The 13,426-nt window shown below is 43.3% G+C and overlaps 1 protein-coding gene and 1 non-coding gene across 2 annotated transcripts in view; both read left to right on the top strand.

Annotated features, from left to right (window-relative positions):
• LOC138492688 (ran-specific GTPase-activating protein-like) overlaps positions 1–7,823 on the top strand; it is a 74,309-nt gene extending 66,486 nt beyond the window's left edge. The window contains exons 5-6 of the mRNA XM_069620019.1: positions 4,950–5,015; positions 5,568–7,823. Coding sequence (XP_069476120.1) covers positions 4,950–5,015; positions 5,568–5,752 — 251 coding nt within the window. The 3' untranslated portion in view covers positions 5,753–7,823. The remainder of the gene's footprint in view (positions 1–4,949; positions 5,016–5,567) is intronic.
• LOC138496885 (small nucleolar RNA SNORA77) lies at positions 5,112–5,244 on the top strand. Its single transcript, XR_011278343.1, has one exon. It is a non-coding gene; the product is annotated as a small nucleolar RNA SNORA77 (small nucleolar RNA).
• Positions 7,824–13,426: the final 5,603 nt, after the last annotated feature.

Raw genomic sequence — 13,426 nt, 5'->3', positions numbered from 1 at the left:
TGGCACAGAAGATGCTATGTCTGGTACATTGAAATTACATCCCCTTCCAGCAGCGATCTGTCCATTAGGAGACTAACGGAAAAAGGATGTGTGGGCCTTAAACAATAGCACAGCCAGCCAACAGTCCTATTCTGAGCATTCAAGTAAACACACCTGTAGATTTCCTCATTGATGCTGGCGCCACGGTCAACATGAGTCAAGAGGCCTATGATTTGCTACCAAATCCTCTTAAGACTCAGAAAAGCAATAGTAGACATCTACCCATATGGCTCCACCACGACTTTACCCTGTAAAGGAGTAACATCAGTTGTTTGCCCATAAGAGACACACGGCAAAAGTTCGGGTACATGTGTTAAACTGGAGCAAAAAGTGGTTGCATACTCTTAAGACTGCGGTGGACATGGGACTAGTACACATATACCAACTCATGGCTCACAAGTACTTCAGTCGACCAGAAGACATTGAGGCTACTTTTCCAAAACTATTCAACGGGTTAGGAAAACTTAAGAATGGGAAAAGTCCCCTTCACATTAAGCTGGAAATAAAACCCATTGCTCAGCATTACAGGGGCATACCCATAAATATCCAACACAAAGTAGAAGATGCCATCAACAAATTATTAAAACAGCATGTCATATATCCGGTGATAGTACCAGTACCTGAGGGATCAATTGGATTGGATATGAGAAGAGCAAATGAGGCTATCGAAAGACACCAAGCCCCAAGAATAACAGATTAATCTGTTGCATGGAGCCAAGTGTTTTTCAAAACTAGATTTAACTAAAGGATATGAAATCGAAATTGCTTCAGAATCAAGGTACATTACCACATTTGTGACTCACCTAGGACTTTTCAAATACAAAGGACTGCGCTTTGGTATTTCATAGGCAGCAGAGATCTTTCAGGAAGAAGTACATAGTCATCTGACATGTCCCAAACTGCCTGAACTAATCAGATGATGTACTTATGTATGGAAAGACGAAAGAAGAATATGATGCAGCTCTACAGTGTGCTAATCCCTTTAAACAGCGGGTCTCATGCTCAAAAGATCCAAGTGTGAATTTCATAAAGACTTAAGATTCTTTGGACACATTTACAGAAAAGGGAATGAGACCTGATCCAGAAAGTGACTGCTCTCAACTCAGCCCCCACAGAATATATCAGAACTACGATTTTCTTGGTTTGGCTAGGTACTGTTCTTGATATATACCAGACTATGCGACAGTGAGTAACCCACTATGCCTCCTCACACGTAAGAACCACACTTCTGAAACCATTAGTGACGACATCACTTAGGCTGATAACATGGCATATTTTGACACTGAAAAGAAAACTGAAGTAATGGTGGATGCCAGCCCCGTGAGACTTGGGGGTATATTAACACCATGCAACCCAGCAGAACCTAATGAAACATTTGTGGTGGCCTACGCAAGCTGGAGCCTCAAGACAGAAGAAGCTTACTCACAAGCTGAAAAAAGGTTAGTGGTATGGGCCTGTGAATAATTTCATTTTTTCTATCTTGTAAAGCTTTTACAGTCATCACTGATCACTCCCTCATTACAATCTTCGGTGATCCAAAGTCAAGAATGCCTTTCGAGAATAGTAAGGTTAGATCCCAAATTTGACATAATACACTGCCGCGGAAAAGAAAATAACCCTGCAGACTTCCTGTCAAGACACCCTGCTGGACCACCCAATGCCAATCCATCTGTTGCATATAATTGCATTAATTACATTCATAATGTTCAGCAGCTGCCCGTGGAATGATCTACTCTAAGCAAAGAATCAGATGAGAAAGCCATAAATATAATAACTCACTGCCTGTGTACAGACTGATGCCTCATGTCAAACAAGCCAAATCGGAAAGACTGAAAGATGTCAAAGCTCTGGTACATGTGAAAGATGAACTGACTGTTATTGCGAATTTCATACTGATGAAAGGCTCGAAGATTGTCATACCCTCAACACTAAGAGAACGTGTAATCGAGCTAGGTCATGAGGGTCTGGTCACAAAACTCCTTTCAAGGGGAAAAAGTATGGTTTCCAAAATTGGACACTTGTTGAGCAAGTGGCTGGAAAATGTAATGTATGTGCCTTAGTGGCTCCCAAGCCGCCCCAAATCCCTTAAAAATGTCAATACTACCTGGAGGTGCCTGGGAGGAGGTGGTGGTCAAGTTTGGGCCCCTGCCAAATGGAAAATATATTACCATGCTCATCAATGAAAATTCGAGATTTCCAGATGCCCAGATCATACTCCACGTCGGCCAACTGTGTAATTCCTGCTCTAGACCGTATGCTATGTGTTTATGGCATACCGATAATGGACCGAAGTAATGACTTCGAAAACTTTTTCCAACTACATGGGTTTCATACACAGCAAGATAACGCCATGATGGCCTCAGGCTAATGGAATTGCGGAGTGTTTCGTGGCCAATATCAAGAGTTCCTATAGATGGCACATCTGGTTAACAAACCCTTCGAACAGGCTCCATCAGTTGCTACGTGACTATAGTCACACTCCTCATAGCACCACAGGGGTAAGCCCGTCGTGCCTAAAGGTTCGGCGGATCATAAGAATGAAGCCACCTGAGAGTCCAAACAAAGTGCCACACCACTTGAACAACAAGCCCAGACTCATGATTTAGAACAAAAGGAAATGATGAACAGCACTGATTAAAAAAGGAGCTGGCGAGAGTGCTAGATAGTTAGGAGGCCAAGTCACCATTTGTCAACCAAAGATTCAAAAAGACGACTCGGCGTTTGCTCCTGAAATGCTAGTAGTGACTGCTAAGAAGGGCAACATGGTAACAGCCGGTCAACAATAAGTCACGTGAAACTCATCTTGCTACAAAGAATTTCCCGGTCGCATCCCTGAGAGGTGGGAAATGTCCAGCGATAGTGACATTAAAGCTCAGAGGAGTCATGCCAAGGTGACTGGACCCTCTGAGGAAGACCAAATGGAAGGAAATGGCTCTCGCTAAAGAACCTTCATGTCATGGGAGACTTCGGCGCAGCTGCATAAAGCCCTTCAGGCTAATTGAAGAAATGTGATCAAAGCGATGTCACGATGCAAGGGGACTTCTTCAGCCACCCCACGTCGTTATGTGGGTGGCTCTAAGCTAAGATTGTAAGAGCTTCTAAAATACTGGGCTAGGGAGGAGGGTCACGTGGGTTTGGAAGGCTAAGCCGTTAGCAGATATGTTAAAGAATACGTTATTTCCCCATCTGCACGTGTGCCTTTTCTTTGGTCTTATGTGAGCCTGCACACAGCGTAGAGACCAGGACCCTCAACAGTCCTGACGGGAGCCTTGGTCTCAAACTTCCTTGCTGTTTGCAGTGGGTGGGCAGTGCAGTGGTAGATATTGCACTCTTTGGCAGTTTGTCATACTTTATGAACACTTAGCAAGCCAATTTGTACTCCTTTATTTTTACTCTGAAGACTCCAACTCAAGATCTCAGATCTATCCTACCAGCTGCAGTGGTTGTGCACCATGCATTTGTTTTAATTGTGGCTTTAGTCCTCGACGAGCAGGTGTATAGAGCGTTTCTGCAGCTTGAGGTGCAGAGGGAGGGAACTCGGAAGACTGTGCTGTAGTGTAAAAGGTAGGAGTGCCACTAAGGGAGGCTCAAGGATGGGAGTAGTTGTGGGGTGGATCTCACAAAAGGCATTACGTCTGCATTTCTGTTCCTAATGAACGCCTGGGTTGCTCATAGACTACTTGACACATTGTGTAAATCCCTTCCAGTACATAAATGATTGTTGGAGCATCTGCCCTGGAAGGTGAACCCTAATTCTACAGCGTCTTTATTTTCAACCATAAGTGGGGAAACACAAATAGCCTGTCTGTGATACCTGCCCAATGTTTTGCAGAGCTCGGTTTTCTCAGTCTTTTCTGGGACTTCAACTCTGGAAAGCTGAAAGGTGCTGGTGGGTCTCTGGCTTCATTTCTAGGTATGGGTGAGGTGTATCTGGTCGCAGTCTTTTTAGTTGGCGACTAATGGCCTAACACTGTAGTTCTTCAGTCATATTTCCAGTTGCTAATCCTCTTCCAAGACTGCCTAGGCTGCGGTGATGTGGACTTGTAATTGTTTCTTTCTAAAATTCTTGTACACCAGTGTAGTGCTTCAAAGGCTGGAAGGGAACAAGGGGATACAGTCATTATTCTTGGGCCTTGAGGATGCCAAATGATCGAATGGCAATAACTAGCATAGTAGGCCAGATGCATTTTTATTGGTATAAGTTGGTCATCAATGGGGGAGACAAAGGGGGAAAGGGACTGACACCTGCTAGGCCTAATACATTCAAGGTTGTGCAAGTGTGCAGACGGGAAGTGTGAGGGAGGGGCACAACCCAGGCCCCTACTGGACAGGGCGCACTTAAGTGCAGACTGTTTACCACTCTCATGGAACATATTCAGAGTGCACTAGTGCAGAGCAAAGTGCAGGACTGGCGGGGGAGCCTGGGACCTATGAGGCTCTGGAGTGCATCAGGTGATCAATTTGTGAACTGAGCAGGTTGGGGGAGAAAAGGGAGGGAAGCAGGAGAGCAGGGAAAGAGGTAGAGAAGAGTAAGGTCTTGAGGAGTTTTGGGAATTTATGGTCTGGCTCAAAATGGAGGGAGGCTGTTCTGGGGGGGAGGGAGGGACCTGCAGAGGATGGTGTCTTGCAAGTAAACCGGTTGGTGTAACTAGCCCAATTAGTGAGATTTATAAGATGTTGGCTTCCTGGTACATTGCAGCGTGTGGGTAGCACTGCGTGTTTTGTTGCACCATAACGTTTCAGTGGGCAGCCTAAAATGTATGTCTGACTGCAGTCTTTGGCTTGGTATTTTTATCCAGATCCCAACTGAATGTCGGACTGGATAACTTGCTCTGTATATAATAGCATTACTGTTGAACCAACCTATAAAGTGCAAGCATGTATTTAACATTTTATATTTTTCCTGACAGATGCTCAGAAATTTAAAGCAAAGTTCGACGAGTGCAAAAATGAAGTGAAGGGCAGAGGTCCAAAGGGTAAGTAAGACTTGCTTCATTTTCCTGATGACTGTAGCCTAAAATGTATGCAATGTGGTTGCTCTGCTTTTTTTAATCCAGCATGTTGGCCGTTTTGCAGACTCACTCTGTGCCTGACTGCAACCTTCAGTCCTGGCGCTTTTTCGGTCTGCTAGAGAAAGTCCCTGATCTAGCACACTCCTTACTTTACTGTCTGGAAGGTAGTTGCTCTTGGTCTTGGTACACTGACTTATTTGTGTGCGAGCACTTATGCCAATATCCTGATCAGGGAAAATACGCATGGCCTTAAATTGGTGGTGTAAACCCTAAATATGTGTATGCTAAGCCTGTATTTTATTCCACAGCAATTGATTTAGCGTTTTAAAATACTAATTCACACCTTTGCAGGATATTGGTGGTACCAGGGGTTTATTGCAATAAATTCCTAGAGCAGCACCAGACCACCCAGGGGGTCTCGCCTTGCTTTCTCTCAAATTTTAGGGGGATATTAAGATGTTATTTGACTTAAGCAATGTGCATCTTGCCTCATCAACCTATTCTTTGTATTCTCAGACTTGGGAAAAATCAATACTGCTGATAAAATTGCAGAGAAACTGGAAGAATTATCTGTAAAAGAGAAGATAGAGTTGCCTTCAAAAGAAGAGAGCCAAACTCCCAAGAAGGATGCAACCAATGATGAAAGCAAAGAAAGTGCTCCTGAGAAGAAAGAGACTGAGCAGACTGAAGAAAAGCAATAAGTCATCCTGCGCCTTGGTTTCTTTACATTTTTTTTTTTTTTACAAGGGACTTAAAACTGAATTGAACATTCAAGTTATTTTCTGAGCTTTGCCCTTTGGAAGATGTCTTCAGAGCAGTTCATTCCCCGGTCATGAAAGTGTACTGTGCTAGCTTTCTTTTCCATAGTGGAAACACTTATTTATAGTCATCCAAATGAATGAATAAAACACACTTAAAAATGGCATCAAAGGATAGAACTGCGTAATAACTTAATTCAAGGCAAACTTATGACCAACTTTCCAAAAGGGTAAATTTTTGCTGACCTGTGATCTACTAATCTGCTTTTGGTACCCTGAAGCAATTTTCAGCTTTGAACAAAACTATAAAGCATTTCAGGGGTGTTAAGAATTGGTGCGTGCTGTTGTCCAATAAGTTTGAACCTGGCACAAGCTTTTGGCCTTTGGAAGCGAAATGAGTTTGCAAGCTGTTGGGCTAAAATGAACACACGACTGCAGATCTCATGGAGCTTGTGGTTGGTCTAATGCTTCTGCCCCATCTTCGTACACATGTTGCATTCCGATCTTTAGTTTTTGTAAATGCTTTGATCCAGTGGTACAACTTGTAATCACCCTGGAAATGTGTGGGGACTGCCATATGTGCTATAGGGATCAAGCTTTTTGGGCGACTTCAATACTTACACTTTGTCGGGCATTTCAACTTTCAATGCATCTTGTTTGATATGTGGAAGGGAAGACTGTACTTAACTAGATTCGTTCCGCATTGTGGAATTGGTAACCTTGAAATGCAGTAACTCGCTTTAACCCATTTGTCCATATTGCTTATAAGCATTCATCACTTCTGCCTTGAAGTCTAGTGAGTATGGTGTAATGTTGTGATGGTGCTGGTAGAGATTGGGGTAAGCTCACTTGTATTTTCGTCAACGGGTAAATTACTGGAGGGGATGGGGGTGACTGGTTGAGCACCAAAGCACAAATATTGCAGTTACGCAGGAGCATGTGCGCATTTTGTTTCCATCCCTATTGGGCCGTGGAGGAAATGGAGGGCGCTTAATTTACAACTTTCTTGGAGGGATATGTATGCAAATTCGAGCTACACAGCCAGGAGTTTCTTATGCTGGAATGTTGGCAACTTAAATGCACACGTTTATTTCCAATTAGAAGTTTATACCACTATCTAATTTTGTATAACAAACTGAATTTATTTGGTGTTGAATAGTTGCATTTTTTAAATCTTTAATACAAAGATGTTACCTTTTTTAGAGGTTCTCTTGTAGAGAATTTTAAGCATTTTAGCTAACTTTCTTGCAATACAGCAGATTAACTCAAACAAAATATAATGTAGACCCTCTGATGCTTTAGTTAAGTTTACCTTTGTGCCTTCCTCCGCCTCCATCCCCCACATGCAATTAAGGGGATGTCAAGCTACCGGTCCTAACTGTTCTAATAGTTCTTAAACCTTCGTAACACGATTCTAGAGGGTCTCCACCAGTTTGTATTCCTCAAAATCCTTGTTTTACATACGGAGTATGTGGGAGTGCAGCGTGAGCAGCTAGTGGAAAGTCTGTCCAAACGTTGTCTGAAAGCTTCTATTTGCACGTTACTATATTTTTATGGGGTAGTCAGCAAACCTACATTTAAATTGCCATGATACTCATTACATCTAGCATTCTGAGGCTTCCCTAATGTGAAGTAGATTGCATGTGTTAAGATCTCTTGGCCCATGATTGACACTTTTTAGCATGCTCCGCAGGCTGGTTTGGAGGCGCGGGAAGGTGCTGGGTGTGCAACGGAATTTATGAAGTCTTGAGTAGTTTCAACAGTGTTCTAGGTATTATTTTTTAAATCTGCTAGGTATCCAACATTCTGGATACTAGCTGGTTTTCTTGTATGGTTCTGTGTGCCTGTTTATGAATGAGCTTGATATGACGCAAGAATGTGTAGCCACTGTTAATTGTTTGAATCTTTTTTTTTTTTTATTTGAGCACAAATACCTGTGTGGGGTCATGTTTTCATAATGGCAACATCTTGACCAAAAGCAGATTTCAAACCAATAAAGAATTTTTTTTTTCCAGGTGTTGACAGTACATGTTTTGGAATGTTCCTGCATGGTTTTTCCCTACTTGCATGTTTGATTTCTCAATATTAAATGTATGTTTTCAGCAATTTTACATTGCATTTTAAAGTGATAATGGTCAACCTCTATTTGCAAGAAACATTTTCCTTGGGCCTGGATTTATAATTTTGCATTGCATTCTGTTCACTGTGAAGGCACTTTACAAAATGTACACCGCGTTGGCATGGGTTAAAAATAGGTGGTGAGCCGCCACTGCCTACTCCTTGCCCACTCCCATTTTGTGCCTGACCTGTAATGCTGTCTTCTACAACAAAATGCTGTTGTGGGTGCTCCTTGGGGCATGAGTCTGAAGCATTGAGGGCAGCGTTGGTGGAAAAGGCTGGTTTGAAACTTGAGGCGCTTAGTTGGTGGTCATAAGTACTTTGTCTGCCAGTACATCTAGTTGGTGACTGCATATACCTTTTCAGAGAGTAAAGCACAAGATTAGCTACCGCTTTAATTTATTTGTAGAGCGCTCCGGACCCGTGGGTAGAAGGGCGCTTTAAGGATATAGTTAGTCATGAAATATGCATTAACATTTACAAGGTACATCAATTTACAAAGAAAGATTTGCATAATATGACAATTTACATATAATACAGGTGTGGTTGCGGCTGTTAGATATTGGAGATGAGGGTAAAAGCTACTCTTTGTTCAGTAGACAACCAATAACCAGTTTCCTAAAGATCGGGAAGGACTCAGTGGTTTTAATTTTGAGTGGTAAGGTGTTCCAAAGTTGGGAGGCTAGCCCAGTGAAGCTAGCGCCTCTGCTCTTTTTAAGGTGAATCTGGGCACTAGTAGGCTTAAGGAGTTGGATGATCTGGTGATTCTGGATGAAGATTTGAAAGTAAATTTGTTGGAGAGGTACGGTAGGGCTAGATTATTTAAGGCCTTATGAGTGAGGCAGATAGTTTTGAGGTGTTTTTTTTTCCTTTTTTCTTTCTGTATGGAGAGCCATTTGCACGCTTTACTGGTTGTAGAGATGTGTTCACGCCTTGGGATGTTGTGCTGCGCGTAGAGCATTGTTCTGGAGGACCTGGAGTTTGTTAATTATAGATTGGTTGGCTCCTAGGTACAGGCTGTTGCAATAGTCTAGTTTGGATTGAATGAGTGCTCTGGCCAGAGTGAGGCAGCTGTCGGGGGGGGGGGGGGGGGGAGATAGGAAGGGTCTGCCCCGATTAGCTTACCCGTATAGGCAGTGTCCGAGGCAGTTGAGTTGATTTGTTTGGCGAGGTTGGTGTTGGCATCACGGTGGAATCCAGGTTTTCACACTTTTAGCGATAGGGATGGTGTTACTGTCGATTATCTTGTAACTGGGGCTGAGTTTAGATAGGTTATTAGGAGAACTGACCAGCAGAAGCTCCGTCTTCTCATCATTCAGACAGAGGCCGTGGGTGGCCATCCATGCCTGAATGATGGAGATTTCGTTGATCTGGGTGACGTCCGCATTGTAGTTGCCTGAGATGGTGAGGAGAATCTGGGTGTCATCTCATAGTTGGTGTAGGTGACACCCAGACGGTCCAGTTTGTCAAATAGAGGCTTTGTATATATATTATACAATGTGGGGGAGACACAGGAGCCTTGTGGGACTCCGCAGGTGATGGGGATCGGGTCAGCAGCGGCTGTTGTGGAGAAGACTCGCATGGTTCTAGTCGCCAGGAAGGATTTTATCTATGCAGAGGCAGAGCAGTGGGCTGCGATGGATAGGTGGTTGCATAGGATTTCATGGTCGACTAAATCGAAGGCCGCTGAGAGGTCTAGGAGAAGTAGGATGGCTGCATTGCCTTTGATTTCATCAATCTGGCTTTTGAGGTCAACCAGAGCGGTTTCAGTTCCATGTTGAGGTCTGAAGCCAGATTGACGTATACCCAGCAGTTGGTTAGATTCCAGGTACTCCTGAATCTGGATGTAGGCGACCTGGTCCAGGATTTTTAACAGAAACTGGACAGTGGTGATGGGTCTATAATTGGTTGGTATGGCTGGGTCTAGGGATTGTTTTTTTAGGAGAGGGAGCACCCAAGATTGTTTTAGGTTGTTGGGGACAGAATTGTTGGCAAACAAAAGGTTGATCAGGTTAGTGATAAAGGGGAGAGGTCTCTGGCAGCATCTTTATTATTTGGGCGGGGCAGCTGTCCCCTTTATAATTAGAAGGTTTTAGGGAAGTGATAATGTTTTGGACTTCTAAGATGGTCACTTTCTTAAAGGTGAAGCCCATGTCTTTGTTAGATGTTGGTGGGCTTAAGCTAGGGTTAGTGGTTTTGTTGCTGGGGAGTTGACGTTTGTTCGCAATTTTGGTCTGGAGCCCTGTGATTTTGAGGGCATTCTGGATGCTGGTGCACCAGGGTTTATCTTTTGAGCAGTTGTCTGGAGGGGGTTGGGTTTTTCTAGCTCCTTTAGAATTTTAAATAATTCTTTGGTGGAAGAGCCTGCCTGATCAATCCTGACGTTGTAGGCATCTTTTTTGGTGCAAATTATTTCATTTTTGTATAATGCGGAGATGTTCTTGAGATTGGATTTGTTTTCAGGTGAAGGGTTAATTTTCCATAGTAATTCTAGTTTGCTTTTCTTTTTCCTGAGTAGTTTGAGTTCGGGAGTGTACCACGAGTTCAGGTGGTTTATTGGTTTGCTTTTACGTAGTTTCAAAGGGGCAATGTTATCAATGGCGGTAGCCATGGAATTGTTGAAGGTGTCAACTCGTAAGTTAAGGTCAGTAATGTCCGGTAGGGCGTTAAGGGTAGATAGGACATGGGGTAATAGGGCTTCGGCAGTGAAGTTACGCTTGTTTCTGGTTGGGCAGGCTGGTGCCAGGGGGTGTTTCTTGGGCATGGTCTGGTTGATGTGAATTTCAAGTGGGATAAGGTAATAATCTGTCCATGTAAGAGGTTGGGCGTCCTTACAGGTGGTGGTGCAGTTGCCGGTGTGTGGTATGGGGTTACACGTTAGTCTGCAAAGCTCATTGTGGCTCTGCAGTAGCTGATATTTGTGGAGTGAGCAGTCCCATTCCAGGGGTTTTTAAAAGATGTTTAATGGAGAAGTAGGTTGAGAAACTGATGGGATACGGGTAGATGGGTGTAGTACAATTCTACAATGAACTCCAGACGGATTTGAATTTACATTGCCCTATAATTTATATTTGAGTAATGTCAAAAGGTAGCAGTGGATGGGCTGGAAGTTCTGCTCGGCAGCCCTTCAGACTATCGTGCTGGAGGGAAGATTCCAATTTGTATAGCTCTACGTGAGTTTATTTTACTGGTAAAGACACCATGTCAGTTGAGTTTTCTATTAAATGTCCTACTTTAATGCGAACATGAATGCAGGAAATATAAAGTGTGAAATTTTACTTTTCCTCTGTCCCCAAATGGATTGAGCCTGTGGTTTCCCGACTAAGTTGCATACATCTGGTCAAAGCAACTATTGTAATTTCTCAATTGGCACTTTTCAGCTTTACTCTGAAGACCCAGGTTTTACTTTAGCCCTCTTACGTTGAGGTAGTTTGCTACTGTTTCTTTTGCAGCACGAACTGCAGAAGTCTCTCTAAAAAGGCAACACGAGACTAGCATTGTAGAATTTTTATTTTATATATTGGGCACAGTGCGTATGTCATGGATTCCTTGTGACCTTGGACTGCTTCCTAGCCCTAAACACAGTGAATGAAACATAATTTTAATTGCACCACTAAACAATATTATGTTACCTAAGCATTGTTATGTGGTGTGCTTCGAGGGCCACCATTCTAGCATCGGCAGTAGCAAGACTGTAGGCAAGAGGGTCATCTGTTAGTGTAAGAACATCTGCTGTGACGTAAAGTTGGTGCACTTTGGCAAGGAGGAACCTTGCCCAAAAATTGACTGCTTGTTTTACGGTTGTGTGGGGAGGGGTGGATCCAGCCTTCATTTTTGGCTGGTGTGCTTGAAGACCATTTTAGAGTGGAGTGCACCCATGCAGGATTACCCAATGCCTTTTTGTTCACTCTGGCCTTGGTATCCCTCTGCTCCCAACTGCCATGAGGACAAATTTAAGTGGTAACTGTGACTACAGGTCACAGCATAGCAAGTAAACCTGCATCTCATCCAGGAAGGGATATGTAGCCTGCAGATTAGACAGAGTACGTAAATTAACCGATTGGGTGGTTATATCACGTTTCATCCTGGAACTTGCAAGCTGCACACAAGAAAACCTGGTCTTTCTCTGACAAAACTGAATATTGTCTTTACTGGCATCCCTTTTTCCTGCTGCTTTGGCCCATTACATCCACCATCCGCCCTGATTTGGAGAATCAGATTTTGCATAAACTTGCAGATCAATTGGCAGGTGTGGACCACATGAATGCAGAGCATTTACGCCTTTGGTTTCATTATGGGTGGGCAGGATTCTGTCTGTGGGTTTGTTGCTAGCGCCTGTTACAATGGTTGCTCGTAGGTGAGATGTTTGACAGGATTTTCCTGTAGCACCCCTTCTCGATCTACTGCAGGCTGAAAATCACTAGCTTCTGCTTTTTGGCAGGGCTCAAGTCCCTCAAGCTTGTGGCTATCCGGGCACTGTGCAGGGGGACTTGTTTCAGACTAGGATTCTTAATGAGGTAGACGATTCAGAAAGTCCACTGAATGATGGAAATGGTTCACATTAATGTACAACCTTAAACGTGTTGGGTCGGAAGTCACTGATTTTTCTGCAGGCACCAGAGGGAAGGGTTCTTTTGGCACCCTGCTATGTCGCCAGCCGTGTTTTGACTTGAGCATTGGTCTATCTGCTCACTTATCCCTTTTCCCAGAGTGCTACCCATCTTCACCTTGACTAAAGTTTCACATTTTATTACTCTGGAATCGGCTTTTTTACTTTCTGCGAGAGAAGTTCTCATCCCCATAGCATGAACCTTGGATACGTCCTTGGTTTTGGTTGGATAATAGAGCGGGTGATACTAGTTAGGAATGGTGCTTCAAAATCTAGTGTTCATCCAGACAATTCATTGTGTATGGTTAACATGCTAATGTAGTGTTTTTGACTTTTTTAACCATGTGAGCTATAAACAATCTAAGCTCTTTAGCTGATTGCCCAGCAGTACCTGTTGATGGTGAGTTTGTCTTGTGTAAGGTGGTCGATTCTAAAATGAGGCTGCATGTACTGGGGGCCTGGAGTGCCTGCTGGGAGTAAGGTAATTGGCACCATACTCGCCAATTGATTAGGTCAGTGTTAATGATTTGTGGCCAGTGGTGATGATTTGTGGAATTCTAGTTTGATTCCATTTGATTATGACGAGTCCATTTTCCAAATAGCGTGTGTTGAGATGCACCTGGATTTCGGTTAAGTTAGCCTAATTTTAGGAGTGCTTCCGCTTGGTCAAAGTTTGAATGAGTAACATGTTGAGTTTTCGATGCTGGTCTTCTGCAAGTGTTAGTTGAGAAGCCAGGATTTTGGCTTTTTTCCTGAAAGTGAGTTAGTCTTCTGCTTGTTTGGGCAAAGACTTTTTTTCTAGGTTTGCTAGAAGAGGAATATCCTTAATGTATGCAGTGTATTTTTGCATAGATTTTGTCAGTGTTTGGTTTTTATGTATGTAGTTAAAA

The sequence above is a fragment of the Ambystoma mexicanum genome, chromosome 10 (genome assembly GCF_040938575.1).
Source record: "Ambystoma mexicanum isolate Mex_15411 chromosome 10, UKY_AmexF1_1, whole genome shotgun sequence".
NCBI classification, from domain to species: domain Eukaryota; kingdom Metazoa; phylum Chordata; class Amphibia; order Caudata; family Ambystomatidae; genus Ambystoma; species Ambystoma mexicanum.
This window is presented reverse-complemented; position numbering and strand designations above follow the sequence as displayed.